The 27,841-nt window shown below is 48.7% G+C and overlaps 2 protein-coding genes and 1 long non-coding RNA gene across 3 annotated transcripts in view; 1 reads left to right on the forward strand and 2 right to left on the reverse strand.

Annotated features, from left to right (window-relative positions):
• The window catches only part of LOC307202364, a 237,422-nt gene that overhangs the window by 101,912 nt on the left and 107,669 nt on the right, over positions 1–27,841 (reverse strand). Inside the window, exon 2 of the long non-coding RNA XR_013832852.1 lies at positions 13,963–15,113. This is a non-coding gene — a long non-coding RNA (uncharacterized lncRNA). The remainder of the gene's footprint in view (positions 1–13,962; positions 15,114–27,841) is intronic.
• Positions 794–21,069, forward strand: PSME1 (proteasome activator subunit 1). The gene is made up of 11 exons (XM_079952121.1): positions 794–1,094; positions 2,180–2,212; positions 2,935–2,997; positions 5,535–5,636; positions 7,757–7,820; positions 9,305–9,402; positions 10,791–10,859; positions 12,915–12,982; positions 19,182–19,236; positions 19,476–19,562; positions 20,798–21,069. Exons 1-11 carry the CDS (start codon positions 909–911, stop codon positions 20,876–20,878), a joined length of 906 nt encoding a protein of 301 aa, XP_079808247.1. The 5' UTR covers positions 794–908; the 3' UTR covers positions 20,879–21,069.
• EMC9 (ER membrane protein complex subunit 9) lies at positions 21,150–27,335 on the reverse strand. The gene is made up of 6 exons (XM_079952187.1): positions 27,205–27,335; positions 25,299–25,509; positions 24,131–24,207; positions 23,618–23,687; positions 23,297–23,391; positions 21,150–21,607 (listed from the first exon to the last, which is right to left on the reverse strand). Exons 1-6 carry the CDS (start codon positions 27,210–27,212, stop codon positions 21,427–21,429), a joined length of 642 nt encoding a protein of 213 aa, XP_079808313.1. The 5' UTR covers positions 27,213–27,335; the 3' UTR covers positions 21,150–21,426.

Consider the following 27,841-nt stretch of genomic DNA (forward strand, 5'->3'; position numbering starts at 1 on the left):
CCCGGGAGGCAGTGTGGGCTAGTGGTCGGATCGGGCTGTGCCAAAGGGCCGGAGAAACTTGATTCAAACCCCGCACCTTCCAGTCCTCCTCTCTGGGGCTAACCTACCTCACAGGGCTGCAGTGATCTTCAAATGAAAGCTGGACACAGAAGAACCATGTTTGTAGCCCTGAACTCCTTGGGGGGTGTAGGTGTATTAAAAAGTCATTTTTAAAAAGAGTAAAATATATTCCCTGCTGGCATTCTTACACAGGATTTTAGGGGGGCCGGGGGCACCTTCCCGTTTCATGCAACCTCTAGGCATGTTCTGCGCCCCACCCTCACTCCCTTTTAAGACATTGCATTAAATATATATGTATATTAGCCCAGCAAGCGTTGCCTGCACTGGCTGGCAGCATCTCAGGATTTCAATTGACGACTGAACTTCAGGGGTCCGTCTGCATTGCCCAGCTGATGCTCTCCCCGTCCAATAATAATAATATTATAATAATATCACTATTCAGGGAAGTTTTTAACGTGTGATATTTTACTGTATTTTTGGTTTCCATGGAAGCCGCCCAGAGTGGCTGGGGAGGCCCAGCCAGATGGGCGGGGTATAAATAATAAATTATTATTATTATTATTATTATTATTATTATTATTACTACTACTACTACTACTACTATTTATACCCCACCCATCTGTGTGGCTTTCCCCAAAACGAGCCTTGCTGCCAGCTGAGTTTCTTTGAACCCCGGACGGAGATGCAACAGGCAGGAGGGGAAGCTGCCCCTGTTGAATGGCTGCCTGCCGGGACCTCCCGCGCCTCCCCTTCCAGCAGTGGGAAGTCCCCGCCTTCTCCTCCTCCGCGCGGGTTGCATCTCCCCATTTCTCTTCTCCTCCCCTCCCCTTTCATTTTCGCTTTGATGCATGACTTGCCCCGGCCGCTCCCAGCCTCCCGCGCCACTTTGCAACTTCGCCTCCCGGGGTTTTTTTTTGGGGTTCGGCCCTTCGCTGTTGCAACCCCAAAAGCCGCCACTCGCCACTCCGGTTTTGCGCAGCCTTGAACCCGGCGCCATGGCTACTTTGGAGGTTTCCCCGGAGTGCGAGGCAAAGGTAAAGTGGAATAAATTTGGGGAGGGGGTCGTCATGGAGAGGCTGGTGTGTTTGTGGGGGTCTCAATTTTAGGGGTGTGCTTTTTTAAAAAGGGGGGGGGGACTACAAGAGCAGAGGCAGAATCTGCCCGGAGGAAGCCTCCTGTCGCTTTTCAGAACGCGGCAGGCGGAAATCCAACAGGTGTCCCCCCTCACTTTCGCTTTTTTGCGGGGGAGGCCTGGGAAGAAAGAAAGTTCTCTGTTGGGGATCCTAACCTACTCATCTTAGGCAAACGCACCTTTACCCTGTTGTAATGGAGAGGGTGGGGGCTCTAGGGGGGTTGCCTGGAATGGGGAGCGCAGGGGGGAGAGATTTGGGATACTTAAAATCCGAATTGGGAAGGAAGTTTGAGTCCTGTCCCTGAACAACACACAGGACGGCAGCTTTGGAGGAAAGGTTAAAGGTGGGTTGGTCTGGATGGGGGGGGGGCTTGGCACCTGCGTGGGAACCGGCACCCTGTTTTTTTTCCTTTTTTTAATAATTTTTTTATTAGATTTTCCACAACGATAACACAAACCACAAAGCAAAATGATACACGAAAACAGAAAAAAGGGAACAATAAACAGATAAACAATAACAACAAACTTAATTTTTCACAAACCCAACCTTTTAAACATCTCGGTTGACTTCCTCAAATCCCTCCCTTCTGAGTTTCCTTGTAATTAAAAGTAACAGCTTTCCAATATCATTATTGAACCAAAACAATTTCCAATTATAGTCCCATCTTATTCGCTTTTCTGAACATTCTAAATCCCATTTATTTCATTATAACTTCATTTAATCCTAGGCCTATTTGTTTCTTTCAAGTAATTTCTAATTTTTTATATTACAATATTGATTCAAATAGTCCTTAAATTTCCCCGGCACCCTGTTTTCTGCCTCATCAGGCGGCAGACCAAGCGGTGAGGCCGACAGGTGTGTGCCAGGATCAGGTGACGCTGCCCCAGAGGGCCTGGCGTGGGGCCCAGATGCGTCTGGCTATTGTCCTGACTCTGTACATTTTTTTGATCCATAGTTTCATTTTTTTCTCTCTTTCCGCTGTGCAGGTGAACTCCTTCAAGAAGCAGCTGTGTACCCAGGTAAGAGGCTCGCAACCATCTTTTTTTCCTTTACTATTCCTCCCCCCAGCACCCCCAAAACCCTGTGGCTTTTACTACAGAGGCACCCCCAAAGCTTATTCCTTTGGGAAGGGGAATAGGTAAAGCTAAACCAAACTGGATATCTGCCCCAGAGCCTGCCTCTCTGCTGACATGGTTGAACCCCTCACTTAGCCACTGAGCATGTACAGAGTGCAATTCCCACACGCTTGGGATTTTGGGGGGCCACATTCCCGTTTCAAAGTATGTAACCTCTAGGCAAGTTCTGAGCCCCGCTGCCATACCTTTCATTTTACATTCCATTTTTTAAAAATAAATTGGTTTTCAGTAGTTTAACATAGAATTAAAGCAGAAGAAGGAGCTAACACCATCTTTGGTACGTTTCGGTTTCCGAACGATTCTGTTTTTGATTTTGCCACAAAACTGCACAAGATTCTAGTTCCTTTCGAGTAAGCAGAGATCAGCCACCATAATACCGGATATAATAAGCTAGCTTTGCTGCTAAGATTTTAGGCCTCCACAGAGGGGAGCTGCTTCCTGTGACTTTGCATTTTATTTTATTTTGGACGGTTGTGCGAATGTGCATCTGTTTCCCTCCCCCCTTCTCTTTTAATCTGCTAGAGTTTTCTTTCCACTTGTCCTCCGATATTTCTCTTGTCTAAGGCCTTTTTCTCACTCCTCCACAACCTCTTATCTTCCCCAAGGCTGAAGAACTCGTCGCCAGACGCTTCCCAGAAAAGATTGTGGAGCTCAGTAATTTTCTCAAGGTAAAACTTCCTTGCGGGATGCAGGCAGCAAGGGGGTTGCAAATGGTTTTCTGCAGCCAGCATTTAAAAGAAAAATAGGAAATTGCTGTAAGGTAAAAGGTAAAGGTACCCCTGCCCGTACGGGCCAGTCTTGACAGACTCTGGGGTTGTGCGCCCATCTCACTTAAGAGGCCAGGGGCCAGCGCTGTCCGGAGACACTTCCGGGTCACGTGGCCAGCGTGACATCGCTGCTCTGGCGAGCCAGAGCCGCACACGGAAACGCCGTTTACCTTCCCGCTGGTAAGCGGTCCCTATTTATCTACTTGCACCCGGAGGTGCTTTCGAACTGCTAGGTTGGCAGGCGCTGGGACCGAGCAGCGGGAGCGCACCCCGCCGCAGGGATTCGAACCGCCGACCTTTCGATCGGCAAGCCCTAGGCGCTGAGGCTTTAACCCACAGCACCACCTGCGTCCTAGGAAATTGCTGTAGGCGAAGGGAATTGTTGCAAATGATCAGCTGAGATTCCCCCCCCCCCAAGATTTGGGAGAACCAAATGGGATTTTGGATGCTACAGAGTTGAACAGTTCTAAAATCTAAAGGGCTTGGATTGGAACAATGTGAGGGAAGACAAGAAAAAAAAATCAGAATGGTGTTCTATAATTTTATGAAGGGATCAAAACTAATATTTCGAATGGAGGAATGCTTGCTACTGAAAGGTTGGGCTTAAATTGACTCCAGCTTGCAATTCTAGACATGCTTTTGTTGTAAACAAAAATTGTCCTTTTCCCTTATGGGGTATCCAAGAGCCCATATAGAGTCCTTACATAGGTTCCCTATTGTTAGGAGAGAATAACAGAGGCCAACCAGAGAATATTGAGAAGCAAAGCAGCTAGTAAGCCTGATCTTTATTGATCTGTTGCAACAGGGCAACACCCTGTAGATCAGGACCACCCTGTAGATCAGGACCACCCTCAAAAACATCATACATACATCACAGAAGAGGTGTAACCTAAGACCACCCCTCAGATACATCACACCTACATCACAGAAAAGGCAGTCTAAAATAGAAATTTGAATATTGTTTTTCTCCTGTTGTTGTTTATCTCCTGTCTGGCAGGCAACTTGATTGGATTGCCTGGGGAGCCCGGCCAGTCTTTTGTAGTGATAAATACTTAGTTCCTGGGCCAGGTCACAGGCTCACACCCTATTCTGATCTTAAATGTGTCCTTAAGACAGGGTTTGTGAGGAAAGAGACCGTGGTGAGGTTTCCCACTTTGACCTTGCAGAGAAAACATTTGCTCAGTTTAGAAATCAAAATGGTTCCAGCTTGGCCTTCCTGTGCTGATCTATGTATGTGCTTGGTTGGTACACTTATGAACATTACCATATATAAAGGTAAAGGTAAAGGTACCCCTGCCCGTAGGGGCCAGTCTTGACAGACTCTGGGGTTGTGCGCCCATCTCACTTAAGAGGCCGGGGGCCAGCGCTGTCCGGAGACACTTCCGGGTCACGTGGCCAGCGTGACATCGCTGCTCTGGCCAGAGCCAGAGCCAGAGCCGCACACGGAAACGCCGTTTACCTTCCCGCTGGTAAGCGGTCCCTATTTATCTACTTGCACCCGGAGGTGCTTTCGAACTGCTAGGTTGGCAGGCGCTGGGACCGAGCAGCGGGAGCGCACCCCGCCGCAGGGATTCGAACCGCCGACCTTTCGATCGGCAAGCCCTAGGCGCTGAGGCTTTAACCCACAGCGCCACCTGCGTCCCTAAGACCATAAAAATCCTATCACACTTTTCCTGGGAGGAGGTCCTGAGGAACTCATTAGGACTTGACTTCTTGGTTGACCCACATAGGATTGGGCTACTAGACCTCATGAAGGAAGCTGCATGGGAAGAGAAGACCAGGAAAATGGCCTCCCTGCGTGAACTGCAGGTTCAAGCTGTGTAGCTCGGATGATTTTGGGTGAATTGGGGGTCAATTAGAAACGGTAGCCAGTTAAACCAGATCCCAAACAGCAGATCTTCCTATTTGCCTTCTGTTTGGCAGGAAAAGTGGCGTGGAAATCAAATAAATAATATTAAATAATAATATGTAGAATGTTGCCCTTGCTCTTTCCTTACCATGTTTCTGACACCTGACCTGTTTTTCCAGATATTTGGTGATGATGGCTTGCTGTTGACTGGTTGATTTCACAGCTGTTTTTCCCTTGGGGTTCTGTCTGAGGATTCCTTATGAATTCTATTAAATCACCGTATTTCCCCGTCTATAAGACGCCCCCATGTATAAGACGCCTCCTATTTGGGGGGACTCCAATTTAAGAAAATGGGGGGGGGAATCTATCCGTGTATAAGACGCCCCCAAATTTCAGACATTATTATTTTTTAGGGGGGGAAACCAAGTCTTATACACGGAAAAATACGGTATATAAAGTCCTCCCTTTCTTTTATTCCTGAGGCTAAGGAACACCCCGCTCCAAGACTCGGATGTTGGGGGCAGCAACGAGAAGTGGGGATTTGCAAAGCCTGTTCCTTCATCTCTCTCTCTGTCTTCCCCCTCCCCAGTCCCCTGAACTGAATGTCTCGGACCTGATTTCGCTCCGTGTCGAGTTGGACATCCCTATCCCTGACCCCAAGAAAGACGAGGAGCGTCGCAAGCAGCGGGAGGTGAGTGGGGCAAGGGATTTGGGTCATAGCTGTCAACTGTCCCTTATTTGGCGGGAAAGTCCCTTATCCCAGTGCCATGTCCCGCTGCTGTCCCTTAATGATGATGTCCCTTAAATTTCCCAGCTTTCAAAGGAATCAGCTCCTCTCCCTCCCTCTCTCCCTGCCGGCCAGGGAGGAGGGAGGCTCCAACTGTGTTGCTCAGCTGCGTTGCTCACCCAATAAGGAGTCTAAGAACGACTGGGGGTGGTGGAGCTTGCATGCCTTGTGCCAATCAAATCAGCCGCCTTGCCTGGGGACTCGCCTTTGCTCAGCGCTTCCCAGCGGAGAGGGGACGGTGGTTTTCCTTGCTGCATCCCCTTTGCCGGGTTGCTGCGCTGTGGGAACCACGGCTTGAGGCTTCGTTTGGCTGCTGGCTGGGCTTTCTGCCTTTGGCTCAGAGGGGCTCAGAAGTTGAACATACCTGTGCCCGCAAAATCCCTTATTTTGGCTTCTGATCCCTTATTTTTGAGGCTGCTGGTCCCTTATTTTCAAATCTGTAAGTTGACAGCTATGATTTGGGTTGGGGGTCTGGACCTTGAGAGTGTGGGGCAGCAACAGATCAGATCCCAGCAAATCGCAGATTCCCCCCATTTCTGGTCCTACACGGAAGCTCTTTCTGTGTGCTGTATTTTTGCTGCCTTCGAAACCAACATGCCTCGAATCTTTGCCTCCCTGCCTTCATTTTTCCAAACTTTTCCATTAAGGCTGCTCTCACAACGACCCTGCGAGGTGAATCAACCTCCATCCTTCATCTCCAGATGTGGCGCCACTTTTCGCCCTAGTTTCCCACATCCAGATTTTATTTTTTGCGCAACTGGACTATCCCAGTTGAGAGGGCGGTGGTTGGGGGTGGGTGACCTCAATATTACGTCTCTCATTTAATTCGTACCTTCCTCTCTTGCCCGGAGGACTGGAAGGAGCCGATCTTAACAGCTGCAATTCCTTCCTTCCTTGTTAAGCAGTGCTGTGAATTTAGTCCTCCCTGTCCCCGGGGCTGTGGGGGTATTTATATCTCTGCCTTCCCCATTCTTTTGTCACAAAGAGCATAATCTCTAGGTAGATCAACCATCCCTGTAATTACGTTTCTTTGGGTGTCGTCTAGTGCGTGTTAGTTGAGATGCCCTTTGTTGGTGGGCTTAAATTAAGATTTTTTTGCTTCTGCCAACTCTTGTCGTTCTCTGTTCAGGCGATCCGAAAGGAAGTTATAATAATTTATAATAATAATAATTTATTATTTATACCCCGCCCATCTGGCTGGGCTTCCCCAGCCACTTTGGGCAGCTTCCAACAAAATATTAAAATACTGTAATGCATCAAACATTACAGTTGGGACGTGTTCTTGAGAGAGAGGGATATATTTCCTTTTCCTGTTTCCTTCTTCCGCCCAAGGAAATCAGTAAACTCTCAGGCGACAGGGAAACAGTTGTGGACTGGCGGGTGACGGGTTCAGATTCTGCTACCTGTGATGGGCTGGAAGAGGACCTTTTCTCTCCATTCTGTTGCTAAAAAGAAGGAGGAAGTTCCGTTTCTGTGGCCACATTCGCACCATGCGCTGTGGTATCACAGCCATGGCTCCCCCCAAAGCATTCTGGGAGTTGTAGTTTGTTAAGGGTGCTGAGCGACTCCTGTTTCCCACGCACAGCTGCAATTCCCAGTCCGTCGCTCTTCACAAGGAACTCTGGGAATTGTAGTTCTGTGAGGGGAATGGGGTGTGTGTCTTCTAACAGCGCTCAGCGCCCTTAGCAGACTACAAATCCCAGAATTCTTTGGGAGGGGAGCCATGACAGTTTGGTACAGCTCTTAACATGTCAACCTGCAACCTCTGGCATTTCCTACAAGGGCATGTGGCCTTCAGACTGTAAAAAGTCACCCCTCTGTGCTGGGGTAGCTCAGTCGGTGCAGCGCGAGTCTCTTAACTTCGGGGTCACGGGTTCGAATCCTGTGTCGGGCAAAACATTCCTGCATTGCAGCGGGTTGATGACCCTCGAGATCCCTTCCAATGCTTTTGCGTACTGGTGGGTGGCTCTCTTTCTGCCTTCCCCTTGTGCATTTTGTGATCGCGTTCCTTTATTCCCGCGCAGAAAGAAGAGAAGGATTCCAAAACGGAGGAGAAGGACTCAAAAAAATCGGAGGACGAGGATAAAGGTATGCAGGATTCCCTGTGACGTCTGGCAGGGAGACGTTTTGAAGCCTTTCCGTGGAAATGGGGAGCGAGAGGTGTCCCAGTGGGCGGCATTCTGCGATGTTTTACTAGCCAGGCCCCGTCCGCACTGTGCGTTTAGAGCAGTGTCGCCCCACTTTGAACAGCCGCAAAGGATTCTGGGAACTGTAGTTTGTTCAGGGCGCTTAGGAGGTCCCCGTTCCCCTTCACAGAGGGGTTTAACGGTCAACCCACCTTCCCAGGGAACTCTGGGAAATAGCAGCTCTCTGAGGGAAATGTTTTTAAATTTATTTTATTCATTAAATTTGCTATTTTATCAAACGGAGGCGGTGGCCTTGGACAATAGGCCTCCGTTGAAAGACGAGGCTAACGATAAAAAAGAATGTTTATATTACAACAACAATCTTTATTACGGTCCAGAGACCCTACAAATCATTACAAATCAATACACAGTTCATACAGCCTACCTCCAGGTTAATCAAGCATTTTGTTTAGATAGGGCTCATTTGTTCTTACAACCACTGATAAAAACTTTGCCACTGCTAATGTTTTAGCTTTTGTCCGGTCTTCCAATAGGAACCTGACATAGTGAGCCTCTGATTTTCCCAGGAAAGGTACCAGCAAGGGTAATATCAGTTCAGCCCTGGCCTGCTCATATTTCGCACAATGCAACAAAATATGATTTATGGAATCAATGTCTTGAGCACAATATTACAGTATAATGAGAAGGATGGGAAGAATGAACACTTTTATTGTGTAAATAATGTTATCTTGTCTTTTTTATTTTGTATCTTTGTTATTTCTTTATTTATTTCCTTTTCCTTTTTTTATTACTTTATAAATTTTCTATTTACTACCTATTTTATTTACTACCTATTCTATTTACTAAATATTTCTATTTACTAATATTTACTATTTTCTTTTTCTTCATATGTAAAGTGATAGCACATAATGTTTGTATAGATATGTATATTTTTAATCAACAAAGAATAATAAGAAAGAGAGAAAGATGAGCCTAAGGAAAGATAATTGGATTGTATCCAAGTAAACCCATTGAAATGAATGGGCATGGCTGACGTAGATTCATTCACTTCAGCGGAGAACTTGGTTGGCCACAAGCCACAGTTACCAGCTGTTACCACCTGCCCCCAGTCCCATTTAATCAGGAGGTTATTTAAAAAAATAAAAATGCAATTACTCATGGCTGGCAGCCGTCTTGGAAGAACTCTGCCCTTTCTTTTTTACACAAGGGAATCATAGAATCATAGAAGAGTTGGAAGAGACCACAAGGGCCATCGAGTCCAACTCCCTGCCAAGCAGGAAACACCATCAGAGCACTCCTGACATGTCTCTTCTGCTACTGCTTCCATGCTTTCCTCTCTTCTAAGATGGCGGCCGTTGGCATATGTGCCAAGCGCCACCTTGAGGGTGTGATGTCTCTGACGTTTCTTCCTCCTTCTCCCCCCAGCGCCCCCCTGCGGTCCAGTTTGCCACAATGAGAAGATCACCACCCTGCTGAACCGCGTGAAGCCCGAAATCCAGGGCACGAAGGAGAAGCTGAACTTGGTGAGGGGTCCGGAGGAAATGGGTCTCATGCTTGCCCTTTTGCACAACCAGACGTGCTGACCTAGCGCCCTGCTCAGTGTTGGAAGGGACCCCAAGGGTCATCCAGCCTAATAATAATAATAATAATAATTGTTAAGTTGTAGGTGAACATATCAGACGACACAGCGATTATTCAAACTGCTCTTGTTTATTCATAGGCCAGAACAGAACTGAACTGAAGGGTTCAGCCAGCCTGCTTATATAGAGCTCCATTAGAACGCAACAGTAACCATTTTCTGTAACTATCCAATCACTGAATGTCACTTTCGATCCCTTATTTGCATATGTGGACCTGAACTGTCTACAGTATCCCCCTGCTGGCCCAGGGTGAGAACTTGAGTACATAATAATAATAATAATAATAATAATAATAATAATTTTTATTTATACCCCGCCCTCCCCAGCCAAGGCCGGGCTCAGGGCGGCTAACAAGCAATAATAAAAACAAGTTGAATGAATACAACTTAAAAACAAGATTAAAATACAACAATTAAAATATTGGAACATTTAAATATTAAAATGCAACCTCATCACAGGAGGAGAAAGGAAAAAGAAAAAAGAAAGAGGGGGAGGGAATCAAAATTGGCCCCAAGCCAAAGGCCAGGCGGAACAACTCTGTCTTACAGGCCCTGCGGAAAGAAATCAGATACTGCAGGGCCCTGGTCTCATGGGACAGATCGTTCCACCAGGCCGGAGCCAGTGTTGAAAAGGCCCTGCCTCTGGTCGAAGCCAGTCTAACTTCCTTAGGGCCCGGGACCTCTAGGGTGTTGCTATTTATGGACCTTGAGGCTCTCCGTGGGACATACTAGGAGAGGCGGTCCCGTAGGTACGAGGGTCCTAGGCCGTGAAGGGCTTTAAGGGGCAAAAGCAGCACCTTAAACCATAATAATAATAATAATAATAATAATAATAATAATAATAATAAAGAGTCTCTGGACTATGCAGAATTAGATAAATTAACAAGGATTCGAAACCTGCGGGATCAGAGATTCTTAGAGGACTGGAGTAAATATATGAACTATTTGAAAAGTAGCTGTGATGAAGAGGCTACGCTAGTAGGTCTGGCAGAAGTTTTGTAAGGTGGATTATCTGAAATATTACAAGAAAGACTATGAAAAGAATGATCAGTTATTAAATGCAATACAGAAATTAAAAACGCAGAATAAGTGATAAAGAACGAAAAATCATCAAGGTGTTGACGGAAGTCCAAAACATTGTATAAGATGAGAAGATATGTTGTATGACTGCTGGAATTGATATGGTAAAAAATTAATAAAAATGTATATACATATATATATAAAAAAAAGAGATTAAGAGTCTCATTCTCTCTTCCCTCCCTCTCTGCCCAGATCTCGCTGTGGCTACAACTCCTGGTCCCGCGCATTGAGGACGGCAATAATTTCGGGGTTGCTGTCCAGGTGAGTTTTGGCCCACAGGTCTCCCAGCTCTCCCCGAACACCTTTTCGGTGTGTGTGTGTGTGTGTGTGTGTGTATTTGTTGACAGTGTTGTAACAGGAATAGACAGTCCATGGAGGAGAAGACTGCCAGGGTACCAATAATATAATTATGATGATTCTTCTGAAGACCAGTTTTTGAAAACTGCAGAAGAGGAGAGCGTTCTTGTTTTTGGGTCCCACTTATGGGTCTCATGTGGGACGCAGGTGGCGCTGTGGGTTAAAGCCTCAGTGCCTAGGGCTTGCCGATCGAAAGGTCGGCGGTTCGAATCCCTGCGGCGGGGTGCGCTCCCGCTGCTCGGTCCCAGCGCCTGCCAACCTAGCAGTTCGAAAGCACCTCCGGGTGCAAGTAGATAAATAGGGACCGCTTACCAGCGGGAAGGTAAACGGCGTTTCCGTGTGCGGCTCTGGCTCGCCAGAGCAGCGATGTCACGCTGGCCACGTGACCCGGAAGTGTCTCCGGACAGCGCTGGCCCCTGGCCTCTTAAGTGAGATGGGCGCACAACCCCAGAGTCTGTCAAGACTGGCCCGTACGGGCAGGGGTACCTTTACCTTTACCTTTATGGGTCTCACAGAACGGGAATCTGTTTGGCTGCTGTGAGAACAGGATGTTCTTACGTTTGTGTGTCCTAGCGGACTTTTCTCAGCCCAATGGGATGTTACCTCTAGCACATCTCGCAACTCCTCAGTGTTATACAACCAGGCCTTAGTTTTAGTATAGGCACACTGGTGTTCAGTGGTACCTCAGGTTAAGTACTTAATTTGTTCCGGAGGTCCGTTCTTAACCTGAAACTATTCTTAACCTGAAGCACCACTTTAGCTAATGGGGCCTCCTGCTGCCGCCACGCTGCCGGAGCACGATTTCTGTTCTCATCCTGAAGCAAAGTTCTTAACCTGAAGCGCTATTTCTGTGTTAGCGGAGTCTGTAAGCTGAAGGATGTGTAACCTGAAGTGTATGTAACCCGAGGTACCACTGTATAGCTATGGAATGGGTTTTTTGGTGGCAGACCTCAGCAGTGCCGCCCCAAATTATTTAATAATAATAATAATAATAAATTTTATTTATACCCCGCCCTCCCCAGCCAAGACCAGGCTCAGGGCGGCTAACACCAAATATAAAAACAATTGATTGAAATACAGCTTAAAAAACAAGATTAAAATACAATGTTAAAATGCAGCCTCATTTCAGTGGAAACTCAATCAAAGTTCCCTCTAAACCACAGAGGAGTGGAGGGATTTGGGGCCCTTGACTGCATTGAGCCATGGGGCTCTTTTTGACACCTGATTTGTCGCTTGAGTAAGTCCAGAAAAAGAGAGAGCGCGAAAGAGACCCTGTCGTCCTTCGGCTCTGCTTCTACCCACCACTGGCTCTGACTCTATATGCTAGGCGGTACAGCGCCCAAATGATTTTCCTTCATAGGAAAATAATGATCCAACTCATCTTCTGCACTATCAAGAGAGCTGGCAGTTGGTGCACCACGTACCCAAAGAGATCAGTGGGAGAATCTGAAAGCGGTGGTGTGTGCCACCGAGCATGTGCAGAGTGCATTGCCCTCCTGGTCCGTTAGCCAGTGTGGTGTAGTGGTTAAGAGCGGTAGTCTCGCAATCTGGGGAACTGGGTTCGATTCCCCGCTCCTCCACATGCAGCTGCTGGGGGACCTTGGGCCAGTCACACTTCTCTGAAGTCTCAGCCCCACTCATCTCACAGAGTGTTTGTTGTGGGGGAGGAAGGGAAAGGAGAATGTGAGCCGCTTTGAGACTCCTTAAAGGGAGTGAAAGGCGGGATATCAAATCCAAACTCTTCTTCATCTTCTTCTTAACTGCAGCTACACCCGGGATTAAGAAGAGCCCCTTTGCTAGCAGAGATGTTACGTAGACAGTCAATCTGTTTTGGGCCCAGAAATTATTCTTGTTCAGCCAAGATTTGCTCGCCATGTTTCCCGTTCCCTTTTCCTTGGACCCTGTCATCGCACTGGGGACTTCCTCCGTTATAACCCTCGTCTTTCTCTCCTCTTCCAGGAAAAAGTGTACGAACTGCTGACCTCGGCTCGGACAAAGCTGGAAACTTTCCAGACTCAGATTGCCAAGTGAGTCTGAAATCGGAGGCAGAGCACTTCCAACTTCCCCTTTTCCCTATTTTTGGTTTAAAAGGGGGAAAAATACTGAGGAAGAGGGAAATTCGGTGAATTTTCTCCTCACTCAATCCACACAACAACCCAGCGAGGTAGACTGAGAGGCTGTGACTGGCCCAAGTTCACCCCGCGAGAGCCAGTGTGGTGTAGTGGTTAAGAGCGGTAGTCTCGTAATCTGGGGAACCAGGTTCGAGTCTCCGCTCCTCCGCATGCAGCTGCTGGGTGACCTTGGGCCAGTCACACTTCTTTGAAGTCTCTCAGCCCCACTCATCTCACAGAGTATTTGTTGTGGGGGAGGAAGGGAAAGGAGAATGTTAGCTGCTTTGAGACTCCTTAGGGTAGTGATAAAGCAGGACACCAAATCCAAACTCTTCTTCTTCATGGCTGAGTGGGGATTCGAACCCTGGTCTGACACTCTAACCCAGGCTTCTTCAACCTCAGCCCTCCAGATGTTTTAGGCCTACAACTCCCATGATCCCTAGCTAGCAGGACCAGTGGTCAGGGATGATGGGAATTGTAGTCTCAAAACATCTGGAGGGCTGAGGTTGAGGAAGCCTGCTCTAACCACAACACCACACGGGCTGCTGGTGCTTGTCTGAAGTTTTGACTACAAGTTCCATCAGCCTTGGCCAGTAGCCTAGGACAAGGAAGGCAAGAATACAACGTACCTTCATCCACACGGTCGCAAAATTCACAGCTGCAGAACATTCTTAACGCTTTTTTAAAATGCTTTTAAAACAAGGGTAGACGATACGATACGATAATCTTTATTGTCATTGTCCCATACAGAACAACGAAATTGAAAAAATCTACACCAGACATTCAAAAACCAAGCCGCCTGCTATCCCAGCCTAGTTAGCCCCCTAAAAACTCTGATACCCTATAATTAAATACAATATACTCCCATAGAGACTACCTTACACTGCGTTTAAAACCAAAATCACATTTGAATAGAACCTGTTTCTCAGGCGGCTAGTCCTAGTCTTTATAACCCTGTCCCTTCTTCCAGAAGGCAGAAGCTGAAAGAGATCATTTCCGGGGTGCGCACTATCCTGCGCTATCTCTGCAGCTTTCTTATGGCACCTGGAAGCATAGATTTGATCCAAGGTGGGAAGAGTGCACCCAATTATTCTCTCCGCAGTCTTTACAGCCCTGGATGGCATTGTATTTTCCCGGACCCTGCAGCTCGCAAAACCACACACACAGACCATAAGACCATAGAATGTTGTACTTCCTATATGTTTCAGGCTGAAACTCCCCTCACATCCTAGACCTGAGAAGGACTGATTTAGTTCTTAATTACCAGCAAGGGGACAGATTGATTCCCCTAGGAGAAAAGGTTGCAGCATTTGGGGTCTTTTAAAGTTTAAGCAAAATGTAAGAGATGGCTTGTAAGATTATGCATGGGATACAAAAAGTAGATAGGGGGAAATCCCCCTCCCCAATATCGCTAGAAATCTTGGACAGCCAATCAAGCTGAGTGTTGGAAGTTTGGGGGCAGATTAAAGAAAGGACTTATTCACGCAGGATGTAGTTAAACTGCGGAACTCCCTCCCACAAGAATCAACGGTGGCTGCCAAAATGGGTGGCTTAAAAAAGGGGGATTGGACAAATTGATGGATCCCTCAGGTTCTCATTAGGTTCTTATTGAACAGTATTTATATACTGCTCGGTTGCAGTAAAACCTCTGAGCGTATTGTAATAAATAATAAGATTATCAATTGAAAGCAGGCCACATAGGTCAGCTGCCTGTCCCAGCTAAAGAGGCTCGCTGGGGGAACTCATTTTACTGCTGAGTTGAGGCAAGTTGGTTTCCTCCTTCCCTCCCCCATCTGATGAATGGAGCGGCGCTTCAGAAGAAACTAATTCCTCTTCCACGCAGCTTAAGCTCCCTGACCCGAGATCCAAAGATTGCACAGGTCCCTCCCAGGTGAAACAGGTACTCCAAGCAACAGCCGGACCTTAAGGAGGTGCTTGTGGGGAGGAGAAAAGGAGGCAACTCTTTCCATCTCACACACAGGGCTTCACAAAGGGCGAAAATCCATCCTTTTGCTAGTTACTGTATTTTTCGCTCTATAAGACGCGCCTAGTTTTTGGAGGAGGAAAACAAGAAAAAAAAATATTCTGAATCCCAGAGGCCAGAACAGCAAGAGGGATCGCTGCGCAGTGAAAGCAGCAATCCCTCTTGCTGTTCTGGCTTCTGGGATAGCTGCGCAGCCTGCCTTCGCTCCATAAGACGCACACACATTTCCCCTTACTTTTTTGGAGGGAAAAAGTGAGTCTTATAGAGCAAAAAATACAGTATTTTATGGTACTCTGTGTGTGTGTGTGTGTGTGTGTGTGTGTGTGTTGTGATGAGGAAAGCTTCACCTGTTGGATTTCTGCCTGCCCTCCCGGAAGACGGGGAAGCCGTGCCGGAAAATGAGGCGGCATCTTGGCTGCTCTTGCCGGGCCTAAAACGCTGACCTTGCTTTCCTATGTATAAAATGTCCGAAATGTTCAGATGAAGCCGCCTTCATCTGATCGCCGGTGTCTTACTCAGAGACCTTTCCTGTCTCCTGATGTTCCTTTCAACTGGAGATGTTGAGGACTGAATTGGGAGCCATCTTCCCTGCTCCTAGTTTGCAGTTTGTTAAGGCTGCCGGGAATTGTATTTTTTTTTTTAAAAAAAATAATATTTATTCAAGTTTTAAAGGTTACAAAAGGAAAAAAGAAAAAACAACAAATTAAGCAAAAGAAAAACAAGACAATACATCACAATAAGTAAAAGCAAACAAACAAAAAAAAGAACAGTAAAATACAAACAATTAAAAAACAAATCAAACCTTCCCATAACTTATCTTTCATTTGCTTGTTTCCTTGACCTCCTCACACCTCCCTTTTTTGTATTCTAGTTCAGTTAGATATTTCAGCAAATCCTTTCCATCTTTGTTTTTATCCTAATAATTTATCTTAATATACTGTAATTTTACATTCTCTTCTTTCACCAATTAACAATCCATTTTTACTTAGTCCTTTATAACATTTCTGCTAAAACCAAGGCTGCTGGGAATTGGAGTGCTCCGTGGGGTTCACTATAGTTCCCTGGTGGTTGGGGGGTGGCGAGAGATTGTGAATTAAATCTAGGGTGTATTGGATTGCTAATTGCTGTGGAGCTGAGCAGCTTCCTGGCAGTTGGGCAGAGAAAGCAAAGGTGAACTCAGCCTGTAACATGTGGGAGCGGCCGAGAACTCGCACTGTGGACTTTGCATGGATGCCCTAAATTGGTTGGTTGCTCAGCAGGCGTGTGGGCGAGCACAAACGATGGAGAGCGTGGATGCAAACACGCCCAGAACTCGTTAATTCAAAATCTAGGTCACAGTGCTGCGGACAATCCTTGCAATGGATAATTGAGGTTTTTCCCGTTTTTGAGACCCGAGAAGCAACAGAAATCTTTCGGTGCTCCCTAGCGTGCCGATTTGAAAAGTTTAATTGAAAGTTCCCACCTGTTTCGCTTTCCACCACCCTCCCTAACTTTCTCTCCTCCCCCAAGCCTTTTCACGGGTGCCACCCCCCTCTCACACACACCTGGAGCTGTGCGCTGTCACCACCGCAGGGAAACAGGTGTATAAACAGGTGTTTCGAATCATCGGTTTTTGGAAAAAGGTGCTGTGACGGATAATTGCACCCAAGTTGGTGGTGGTGGATTTTGGTCAGTCCATTTGCGTTTCTTGTCCTGGGGAGTGGGTTTTCTTTTGACACGTACATGTTAATTTTGAGTGAGCATAATTTTTTCACCCCCAAAAAAGTCCTTCTGATTTCTGTCTCCCCGCCATTCTTTGTTACCTTTAAAAAGGAAATGATCAATTTCCCTTGTGTGCCCTTTCTCTGCAAATTCTCTTTGTTCCATCCACTGATTTAGCATAGCAAACTGAAAAGCAGTGGTTTTGCCTTGGGGAGGCAAGGTTGTCCTGAGTCTGCGATTTTGGGAGATTGATAGCATATGACCTAGAAAGGCCTGGGGATCAGGACGGGGAGGACTTAAAGGAGACCTGAAAAGTGATCCGGGCTTCAGGGCAGGGAAGGTGACCTGTGAAATTTGGCCTCTCGTGCAGTTGGTCAGTTCTGGGGTGGGGGGTGTGTGGAGATTTCCTACCGCACTCATAAGGCAGTGAATTGTAATTTACTAACATCGGTGAATCGAAAGCCACCGTTAACAGCCGAACAAAAGGGGGTGACTCTTTCTGCATCTTTGGAGCACAAAACCCCAAACCATCCCACCTTGTGTGGGAAATGAGATGCTTCTAAAGAATAGTTGCTGGAAACTAAAGCAACCATAGTCCACAGCAAGTGGGGTGGGGTGGGGCGATAAGGTTTTGGGCCGCTGACCAGATCCAGATCCAGTTCTCTCCTGGGTCAGCACTGCAAGCAACAGTGTGGAGGATTACACAGGTCAAGGGTGTGTGATTGGGTCTCTCCTCTGCTACAGACCCCCCAACAGGTAAAGGGTCCCCTGACCATTAGGTGCAGTTGTGGCCACTCTGGGGTTGCGGCGCTCATCTCGCTTTACTGGCCGAGGGAGCCGGCGTTCAGCTTCCGGGTCATGTGACCAGCATGACTAAGCTGCTTCTGGCGAACCAGAGCAGCGCACGGAAACGCCGTTTACCTTCCCGCCGAAGTGGTACCTGTTTATCTACTTGCACTTTGACGTGCTTTCGAACTGCTAGGTTGGCAGGAGCAGGGACCGAGCAACGGGAGCTCACCCCGTCACGGGGATTCAAACCGCCAACCTTCTGATTAGCAAGCCCTAGGCTCTGTGGTTTAACCCACAGCGCCACCCGCATCCCTGTGCCCATCTTAAGGTAAAGGTAAAGGGACCCCTGACCATTAGGTCCAGTCATGGCCGACTCTGGGGTTGCGGTGCTCATCTCGCTTTATTGGTTGAGGGAGCCGGCGTACAGCTTCCTGGTCATGTGGCCAGCATGACTAAGCCGCTTCTGGCGAACCAGAGCAGCGCACGGGGATTCGAACCGCCGACCTTCTGATCGGCAAGTCCTAGGCTCTGTGGTTTAACCCACAGCGCCACCCGCATCCCTGACCCCCCCCATAGCTGTCCCCCAAACTCCCCAGAGTGTTCAGGTGATCTGAGCGCAGGGCCACGAACGCAGTCTCAACCGTAAGAGCCTCTCCATTTGCTTCCTATCTTGCAACAGCCTGCCAAATACCTAAAGGTCATAGAATCACGGAATGGTTGCAAGGGAAGGGGGACCCTGGGGTTCATCTAGTCCAACCCCCTGTAATGCAGGAATCTCAACTAAAGCATCCAGGATGGGTGACCATCCAAACTGTGCTGAAAAGCCTCGAAGGAAGGAGAATCCAACATTTTCCAAGCGAGTCTGTTCCACTGTCGGAACGGCTCTTACTGTCAGAAAGTTCTTCCTTGTCACTTGAGAGCCAGTGTGGTGTAGTGGTTAAGAATGGTAGTCTCGTAATCTGGGGAACCGGGTTCGCTTCCCCGCTCCTCCACATGCAGCTGCTGGGTGACCTTGGGCCAGTCACACTTCTCTGAAGTCTCTCAGCCTCGCTCACCTCACAGAGTGTTTGTTGTGGGGGAGGAAGGGAAAGGAGAATGTTAGCCTATTTGAGACTCCTTCGGGTAGTGATAAAGCGGGATATCAAATCCAAACTCCTCTTCTTCTTCTTCTTCTTCTTCTTCTTTGTTCTCCCCGGACACTGAGGTCCAGCACCGAGGGCCTTCTGGCAGTTCCCTCGCTGCGAGAAGCCAAGTTACAGGGAACCAGGCAGAGGGCCTTCTCGGTAGTGGCACCTGCCCTGTGGAACACCCTCCCACCAGATGTCAAAGAGAAAAATAACTACCAAACTTTTAGAGGATGTCTAAAGGCAGCCCTGTTTAGGGAAGCTTTTAATGTTTAATAGGTTATTGTATTTTAGTGCTTTGTTGGAAGCCGCCCAGAGTGGCTGGGGAAACCCAGCCCGATGGGCGGGGTATAAATTAATAATAATAATAATAATAATAATAATAATAATAATAATAATAATAATAATAATAATAATAATAATTAAAGACATTGGTTTTGGTCCTAGCCTCGAGAGAGAGGAGACCTTCATGATCTGTATCAACTCATTCCTGCTCTTCCTCATTTCTGTTTCCCAGGTATTACTCTGAACGGGGCGACGCAGTGTCAAAGGCAGCCAAAAGTCCACACGTGGTAAGTTCCTTCCTGCCTTAGTCATGTGGCGGGAACAGCTCAAGGGTTATGTAACGCAGGAAGAGGCCGTTGGAATCCGACCAATGCCCCATCTAGTCCAGCCTCGTGTCCTCACAGTAGCCTGCGAGAGACACTCGGGCAGGACCTCAGCACGAGAGCACCCTCTCCCTCCCTCGCTACTGGTATTCGGGAACGTTCTCTGAATCTCTCGCGTTGACTTTCCCTCCTGTCACTCGCAGGGCGACTACCGCCAACTCGTGCACGAAATCGACGAGGCGGAATATGCCGAAATCCGATACATGGTCAACGAGCTGAGAAACATCTATGTGAGTGGTGGCGCTGTGGGGCTATGGGGCAAAGGGGAGCATCTGTGTTGCTGCTGGGCTTTTTGCCATCTGTATCCAAGCAATAAGCAGAGCAATGATGCATAGGAATGTGAATGTGCAACACTCATCATTGCATTGTACAGGCTGACTCACGATAGGTGAGTAGGCACCAGCTAGCCTGCTCTCCACGTAACCTGTCTCCATCAAAAAGTCTGAGCAGGCTTCAGCATAAATAGTTCCAGCCCCCTTCTTGTGCTCATCTCCCATGGTAAAGAGGTAAAGGGACCCCTCACCATTAGGGTCCAGTCGTGGCCGACTCTGGGGTTGCAGCGCTCATCTCGCTTTATTGGCTGAGGGAGCCGGCGTGCAGCTTCCGGGTCATGTGGCCAGCAGGACTAAGCCACTTCTGGCGAACCAGAGCAGCGCACGGAAACACCGTTTACTTTCCCGCCAAAGCGGTACCTATTTATCTACTTGCACTTTGACGTGCTTTCGAACTGCTAGGTTGACAGGAACAGGGACCAAACAACAGGAGCTCACCCCGTCGTGAGGATTCGAACTGTCGACCTTCTGATTGGCAAGTCCTAGGCTCTGTGGTTTAACCCACAGCGCCACCCGCGTCCCATGGACTGTACCACAAATGACATTTCTTTAAAAAGACAGGCGCATCCTGTGACTCTGAGTTCCAGAGGTTAACGGCACCTCCGATGAAATTGTGCTCCTGTTTGCTCTGTGTTAAGGTTTTGCAGTGGCTAACTTTGGAGTTAATGGTAATTTGAGTCTAGCGATTTATTTACAAACACGGAATTGCAATACAGTGGACCCTCTAGTTATGTACCGCTCTGGATACGTAACCTTCGGGTTACGAACGTGGCAAACCCAGAAGTAAATAGTTCTGGGTTTCGTCACATGCGCATGCAGTAGCGCTCAATTGTGCCGTGCGCAGAAGCGGCACCTCTGCCTACAGACTTTTCAGGTTGCGGATGGACCCCCGAAACAAATTTAATTCATATCCAGAGGATCCACTGTATAGCAAATTCCTGTTGCACCTGCTTTCCTGGATCCAGAGAATGTGCTAGCGGGGAAGGAGTTTTTGGGTGGGTGCGCTCAAATGTCTACCTCCTCCTCAGCTTCATGTAGCTGCTCCTTAGTTTTACGCACCTCATGCAGCTGAAGTAGGCTGTTCGCCCCCCACCCCCCAAATACTAGGTTTCAAAATATCTCTTTCTTCCTAGGCTGTGGTCTACGACATCACCCTGAAGAACTACGAGAAGATTAAGAAGCCTCGCGATGACAACAAAGGAATGATCTACTAAGCCAACTCACCAGGATCAGGCTGGAAGAAGAAAAAAACAACGCCTTTCACCAAGAACAGCCTTGATTTCACACAAGCTGTTCTGGATTTGTTGTTGTGTTTTAAATGCTCTAAATGATATCCAGTTAACTGGAACTTCCTGCCCACCAGCTTCATTCACTTCCAAAATAAAGAGGTTTTTAAATTTGACAAGTTTTTTTTTTAATTTATTATGTTATGAAACTAAATAAATGCAGCAACAACTTTTCATCTCCTATAAGTGCAGGATTTCTCAAGGGCGGGTGGAATAAATCCAGGTCTGTATCTAGAAGCAACATGTTTCCAAAATTATCAATTGGACAAAAAAGAAAAAAGGTTTGAGTCCTCCCCCCCCTTTTTTTTTTTGCACAACCGTGATTAGTTTTGGCCAGGTCCTTTTCTGCAGGAATTTCAAAAATCCCACCAGCTGCAAATCCAGTTTCTTTACAGCCGTCTCGGAAACAGTCTGAGATTAGACTCTGATCATCCGAGGGCCCTTCTCTTAACTGCTGCGGATGAGCTACGATTCCTTCACGCATTGCCATTGGCCACTGATACCATCTGGGCAATTTTTGTGTTCAGCTGCTGATTGGTCCAGTCCTCTCTGATGTCATCCAGGTGGGCATCAAAATCCACCAATTGGGAGTAAGCTTTGTCTTCTAGGAGGGTCTTGCAGATGTGACGAGAGGATTCCCAGTCGCTCCACATGACCCTAGAAACCAGCAGAAGAAGGGCATTAAAAATCTGTAGGGCTCAGTACAGACAACTCTCTCTCACTGACGCTTTGGGTAAAGAGCTGAGGAGAGCCAGTGTCTTTGCACAGACAGAGTCGGGGAGATCCTGCCCCACCTCTGCCAACAATTCCTCCTCTGGACTTGGGCATGTTGCTGTCCCTGCAAGCTCATTCCCAAATACAGTGGGGCCTCGCAAGACAAAATTAATCCGTTCCGCGAGTCTTGCGGTTTTTTCGTCTTGCGAAGCACGGCTATTAGCGGCTATTAATGGCTTAGCGGCTATTAACGGCTTAGCGGCTATTAGCGGCTAAGCGGCTGTTAACGGCTTAGCGGCTATTGACGGCTTAGCGGCTATTAGCAGCTTAGCGGCTCATTAACGGCTTAGCGGCTATTAACAGCTTAGCGGCTATTAACGGCTTAGCAGCTATTAGCGGCTATTGACGGCTTAGTGGCTATTAACGGCTTAGCAGCTTAGCGGCTACTAACGGCTTAGCGGCTATTAGTGGCTATTGACGGCTTAGCGGCTATTGACGGCTTAGCGGCTATTGACGGCTTAGTGGCTATTAGCGGCTTAGCGGCTATTAGCGGCTTAGCGGCTACTAACGGCTTAGCGGCTATTAGCGGCTTAGCGGCTATTAACGGCTTAGCAGCTTAGCGGCTATTAACAGCTTAGCGGCTATTAGCGGCTTAGCGGCTATTGACGGCTTAGCGGCTATTAACGGCTATTAACGGCTTAGCGGCTATTAGTGGCTTAGCGGCTATTGACGGCTATTGACGGCTTAGTGGCTATTAACGGCTTAGCAGCTTAGCGGCTACTAACGGCTTAGCAGCTTAGCGGCTACTAACGGCTTAGCGGCTATTAGCGGCTTAGCGGCTATTGACGGCTTAGCGGCTATTAACGGCTTAGCGGCTATTAGCAGCTAAGCAGCTGTTAGCGGCTTAGCGGCTATTAACGGCTTAGCAGCTATTAACGGCTTAGCGGCTATTAACGGCTTAGTGGCTATTAACGGCTTAGCGGCTATTAACGGCTTAGCGGCTTAGCGGCTATTAACGGCTTAGCGGCTATTAACGGCTTAGCGGCTATTAGCGGCTTAGCGGCTATTAGCGGCTTAGCGGCTACTAACGGCTTAGCGGCTTAGCGGCTATTAACGGCTTAGCAGCTTAGCGTCTATTAACGGCTTAGCGGCTATTAGCGGCTTAGCGGCTATTGACGGCTTAGCGGCTATTGACGGCTTAGCAGCTTAGCGGCTATTAACGGCTATTAACGGCTTAGCGGCTATTAGTGGCTTAGCGGCTATTAACGGCTTAGCAGCTTAGTGGCTATTAACGGCTTAGCGGCTATTAACGGCTTAGCGGCTATTAGCGGCTAAGCAGCTGTTAACGGCTTAGCGGCTATTGACGGCTTAGCGGCTATTGACGGCTTAGCGGCTATTAGTGGCTTAGCGGCTATTAACGGCTTAGCGGCTTTAAGAAAAAGGAAACAAACTCGCAAGAAAAGCCCATAGGGAAATTCGTCTTGCGGAACGACTCAAAAAACGGAAAACTCTTTTGTCTTGCGAGGTACCACTGTAATAGCAACCAGCTTGTTTTGGGAGGGCAAATGCAAACTGTAATGGTGGTGAGGTTTTTTGCAAAGAAGAGAAATTACAGACAGCGGTTAAACTCACAGGTTCTTGTCTTTGGGGATCCATTGCCGATCCTTCTGCTCCAGAACGATCACCGGAGGGACCCGGGGGTTTATCGTGAACTTGCGGTTATCCAACTGGGGGGAGTAAGCAGATGGCAAAAGCAATCAGGTTTATGTAGTTCTGGGGAGAGACATCCTTGCCTTGTCTTTAAGTAAAGCTAGGTGGTAAGAGGCAGGATGTGGAAGGAGTGCTGGATACAGGCGAGAAAGTCTAGAAACTTTGCACAGCGGCATCTGGTGGCCGGGGGTGGGGGGTGGGGCAGAACGGGGACACCCAGTTGGCCCCGATCCCAGCTCTCACCATGATAAGAACGGCGCCCTCATATAGTTCAGCAATGCGTCCAACAGTCTTTTGTGCAAGGAAAGAAGCGCTTCGGGGGAACACAGAAAAGAGGGAGAGAACAGGTTACAGGGGGAGAGATGCCTCTTAACCAGTACGTTTCTGAGCACAATTCAAAGTGTTGGTGCTGACCTTGAAAGCCCTAAACGGCCTCAGTCCTGTATACTTGAAGGAGCGTCTCCATCCCCATATTCAGCCTGGACGCTGAGGTCCAGCTCCGAGGGCCTTCTGGCAGTTCCCTCCCTGTGAGAAGTGAGGTTACAAGGAACCATGCCCTTTGGAACGCCCTCCCATCAGATGTCAAGGAAATAGAAAACTATCTGACTTTTAGAAGACAGCTCTGTTTATAATGTTTATAATGTTTGATGTTTTATCGTGTTGGGAGCCGCCCAGAGTGGCTGGGGAGGCCCGGCCAGATGGGTGGGGTATAATTAATTAATAACTAATAAACCAAACTCTGTTCCCCAGATTTACCTCTTGTCGTCCAGCCCAGAGTTGGCTTGGTAATAGCCAGCAAGGAGCAAATTCAGCTCCGAACTCCAGATGTCAACCTGCAAAAGACATATAAATTCATAGGAACGCGGGAAGCTGTTCAAACCATTGGGGTCCACCTAGCACAATTAATGGACCTAAGGTAACTGCGTCTTTTCATTTCAGTGGATCTGTTTCAAGAATGAGTAGCACTCAGGTACTTTGCTTTTAATTAGCTAACATCCCATTTAAGCATTGTGCATATTGCACCATTCTAGAAAGGTATAAATTGGGACCTGGGGGGAAAAGGGGATTGCGTCTCCTATAAGTGCAAGACACCTTTTGCTTCTAAGAATAAACAGTTGCTTTTGTCTCTTGCAACCCTCTTTGATTCTCTCTTTTTTCATCTGAGCTAGGACTAGTCCTCATTGCATAGCTGAGATGCAATCGCTTTTTTAAAAAATTGTCCTGAAAAGCAATATGGAAAGAAAAAAGAAGCCAGTTCTATGACCTTACATCATAAGGTAAAGTTAAAGGGACCCCTGACCATTAGGTCCAGTCGTGGCCAACTCTGGGGTTGCGGCGCTCATCTCGCTTTACTGGCCGAGGGAGCCGGCCTACAGCTTCCGGGTCATGTGGCCAGCATGACTAAGCCGCTTCTGGCAAACCAGAGCAGTGCATGGAAATGTCGTTTGCCTTCCCGCCGGAGTGGTACCTATTTATCTACTTGCACTTTGACGTGTTTTCGAACTGCTAGGTTGGCAGGAGCAGGGACCGAGCAACAGGAGCTCACCCCGTTGCGAGGATTCGAACCGCCAACCTTCTGACCGGCAAGTCCTAGGCTCTGTGGTTTAACCCACAGCACCACCCGCATCCCTCCTTACATCATACCCACCAGTTAATGATGGATTTTTTTTTTTTGAGGGGGGGAGATATTTAGTGTGAGGTTACACTGGGGGGAGGGAGAGACCTATGGCCTTCTAGTGTTGCTAGGTTCAACACCCGCCAGTCCCAGCCAGCATGGCTTCTGATCAGGAATGCAGGGAGTTGTAGCCCAGAAAATCTGGACAAACAGAGGTTCCCGACCCCTGGGTTGCCCGGTTGGTTCATTCCTTGGTTAAAGTGGCCTGCTGGTCCCCCTTCTGCTATCTGCATCCCTCCAAGGGCATACCTGGTTGAGAGCCACCTCCAGCATGACGGTGAGTGACAGGTGGCTATGGAAGAGGGGGATGCAGTCTGTAATACAGAGGCATTCTGGCTGGCCGGCTGTTGCCTGGCGCCTCTGAGCCAAAAGCAGTCCGTTCACAGCAGCGTGGGGGTAGCGGGCAGCATGGAGACACATCTTGACATACGCCCGGGCAGAGATCTCCACTTCACCCATCCTGCCAAACAAAGGAGCAGTCAGTTCCGCATCCTGAAACTCAGGTGCTCCCTAATACACCGTTATCCCAGATACTGGTTAACCCCATCTTTTTCTCCATTCATTGCCTTCTCCCACAATATCTGAGGATCTCATCTGCCCTTCCCTCAGCTCCCTGCTACCCGCAACATTCAGATCCTGCCCCTGCCCAATCATCTCCCATCCACACACCCCGATGCCCTCCCAAACCCCAATATTTCTTCCACGCAGAGGGCAGGGGCCTGTACCTTTCAGAAAAGCCTAGTGGAAGTTCTGGCAAATGCGACATGTCACACACACAAGTGCTAGAGGAAAAGCGGGAAGCTGGGGTGGGCAAGTTCCCTCTGTCACAAAATGATGTCACCCTGGTGAAGAGAGACCTGATAATTGGCTGTGCTGGCTTCAGTTGATATAGAGCCTCAGAAACACCTGGGGGCCACAGAGTCTCTCCACCTGTGCCCCCCCCCGAAATCTCTGACAAAGGCATCCTGATGCAAGTGAGAACCGCCGCTGCTATTGTACTACTACAACTCTCATCGTCCCTGAGCACTGGTCCTGCTAGCCAAGGACGATGGGAGTTGTAGTCCAACCCAAGCTTGAGAGTGTCAGACCGAGGCCTAGAGCAGAGCTTTCCAAACTGCGTGTTGCGACACTCCAGCATGTCAGCTGCAGTGTGTAGTTGCGCAAACACAACACACCTACACATTGTGCTTCTCCCGGGGCTGGAAAGGGGTTAGTTGAACCTCTGGTTTGCTGGTAAAACTGAATCGCTGTTTCGCGAAATGATGCGCGTCTAAAACATGCAAAGTTTGGAAAGCTCTGACCTAGAAACTCAGCTATGAAACTCGCCTGGAGACTGGTCCTTGCCTCTCAGCCTAGCCTGCCACGCAGGGCTGTTGTGGGGATTAAATGGGGGGTGGGGGAGAGAAGAATCATATCCGCCACCTTGAGCCCCTTGGAGTAAAAGTGGGGTAAAAGGTAAAGAGACCCCTGACCATTAAGTCCAGTCATGGCCGACTCTGGGGTTGGGGCGCTCATCTCGCTTTATTACCCGAGGGAACCGGCGTTTGTCCACAGACAGCTTCTGGGTCATGTGGCCAGCATGACTAAGCCGCTTCTGGCGAACCAGAGCAGCACACGGAAACGCCGTTTACCTTCCCGCCAGAGTGGTACCTATTTATCTACTTGTGCTGGCGTGCTTTCGAACTGCTAGGTTGGCAGGAGCAGGGACCGAGCAACGGGAGCTCACCCTGTCGCGGGGATTCGAACCGCCGACCTTCTGATCGGCAAGCCCTAGGCTCTGTGGTTTAACCCACAGCGCCACCCGCGTCCCATAAAAGTGGTGTATAGATGCAATAATGGGAATAATGATGATCACTGAGCCTGTGTCCTCCGTCCCCACTGCTCCCTCTGCCCCAGCCTCCTAAGCTGTGTCTCCGGGGGCCCGGGGCCTGACCCTGCCCTGCTCCCCTCAGCAGCCCCATAACCCCCAGGCCCCCTTCTCCGAGTGCCCTCAGCCCCTGCGCAGCTTCCTTCCAGCCCTGAGCCCCACTTCCCCAGGGCTGCCCCTCAGGCTGCAAGGGGGCTCGGAGGAATGAAGTGTGGGGAGGAAGGCGACCCCTGGGAGGGCGCCCCCCCCTGCGCCCCCCACCAGCCCCGCCAGCCCCTCTTCACCCACCTTTCCATGCCTGCCCAGGCGGTTGCTGCTCAAAGACCCCCTCCTACAACACCCCATCCATTCCAAGCTCCCCCATTGGCGCGCCCGCGACCAATCACCGCGCGCTCTTCGCCTACGTCCACTTCTACGCTTCCGATTGGTCGCCGCCCTCCGGCGAGTGCGTTCCCATTGGCCAGGCCTTTTCCTGAATTGAGGGAGGGGGGGAGCCACACTACTCAATTAAACTCCTCCCACTCGGCGCCTTGTGAAATCAGCCGGCTTCCTTCCCCCACAGCAGCCTGTGGCGCTTCCGGTCTCGTGTCGAACTAGGCCTCTCCCGCCTTTCGGCAACTCGCGCCTCTATGGTTCCGCCCTCTCCCGTGATTTCCAATGCAGAGGGGCTGCCAACCACAGAGTTAGCACGGTTTCTAGAGCGTCGCCGCTCCTCGCCCATAGAGAATGACTGTATGCCCAATGGCGGCTTTCAGCGTTTACCGGAAGCTCGGCTTGTGCCTCTCTAGACTTTTTCCGGCGTCATTGAGCTCGCTTTCCCAGGATCATAAAATAATATGCTAGAGTGGCTCCTGCACTCCCCAAACCCGGAAGTTAGACATAAAGTAGTATTCTCTCATAAGCCTAAAATATATTATAGGGGGTC

Source organism: Podarcis cretensis (genome assembly GCF_951804945.1).
Source record: "Podarcis cretensis genome assembly, chromosome: 13".
NCBI lineage: Eukaryota > Metazoa > Chordata > Lepidosauria > Squamata > Lacertidae > Podarcis > Podarcis cretensis.

Coding starts and splice junctions, on each gene's coding strand:
- PSME1 (XM_079952121.1), top strand. CDS start 909: ATGACTTGCCCCGGCCGCTCCCAGCCTCCCGCGCCACTTTGCAACTTC. Junction 7,821..9,304: donor ATCGGAGGACGAGGATAAAG/GTATGCAGGATT, acceptor TTCTCCCCCCAG/CGCCCCCCTGCGGTCCAGTT. Junction 19,237..19,475: donor CAGCCAAAAGTCCACACGTG/GTAAGTTCCTTC, acceptor TGTCACTCGCAG/GGCGACTACCGCCAACTCGT.
- EMC9 (XM_079952187.1), bottom strand. Junction 23,392..23,617: donor AGGGCGCCGTTCTTATCATG/GTGAGAGCTGGG, acceptor TACTCCCCCCAG/TTGGATAACCGCAAGTTCAC. Junction 21,608..23,296: donor ATCCCCAAAGACAAGAACCT/GTGAGTTTAACC, acceptor GCTGGTTTCTAG/GGTCATGTGGAGCGACTGGG.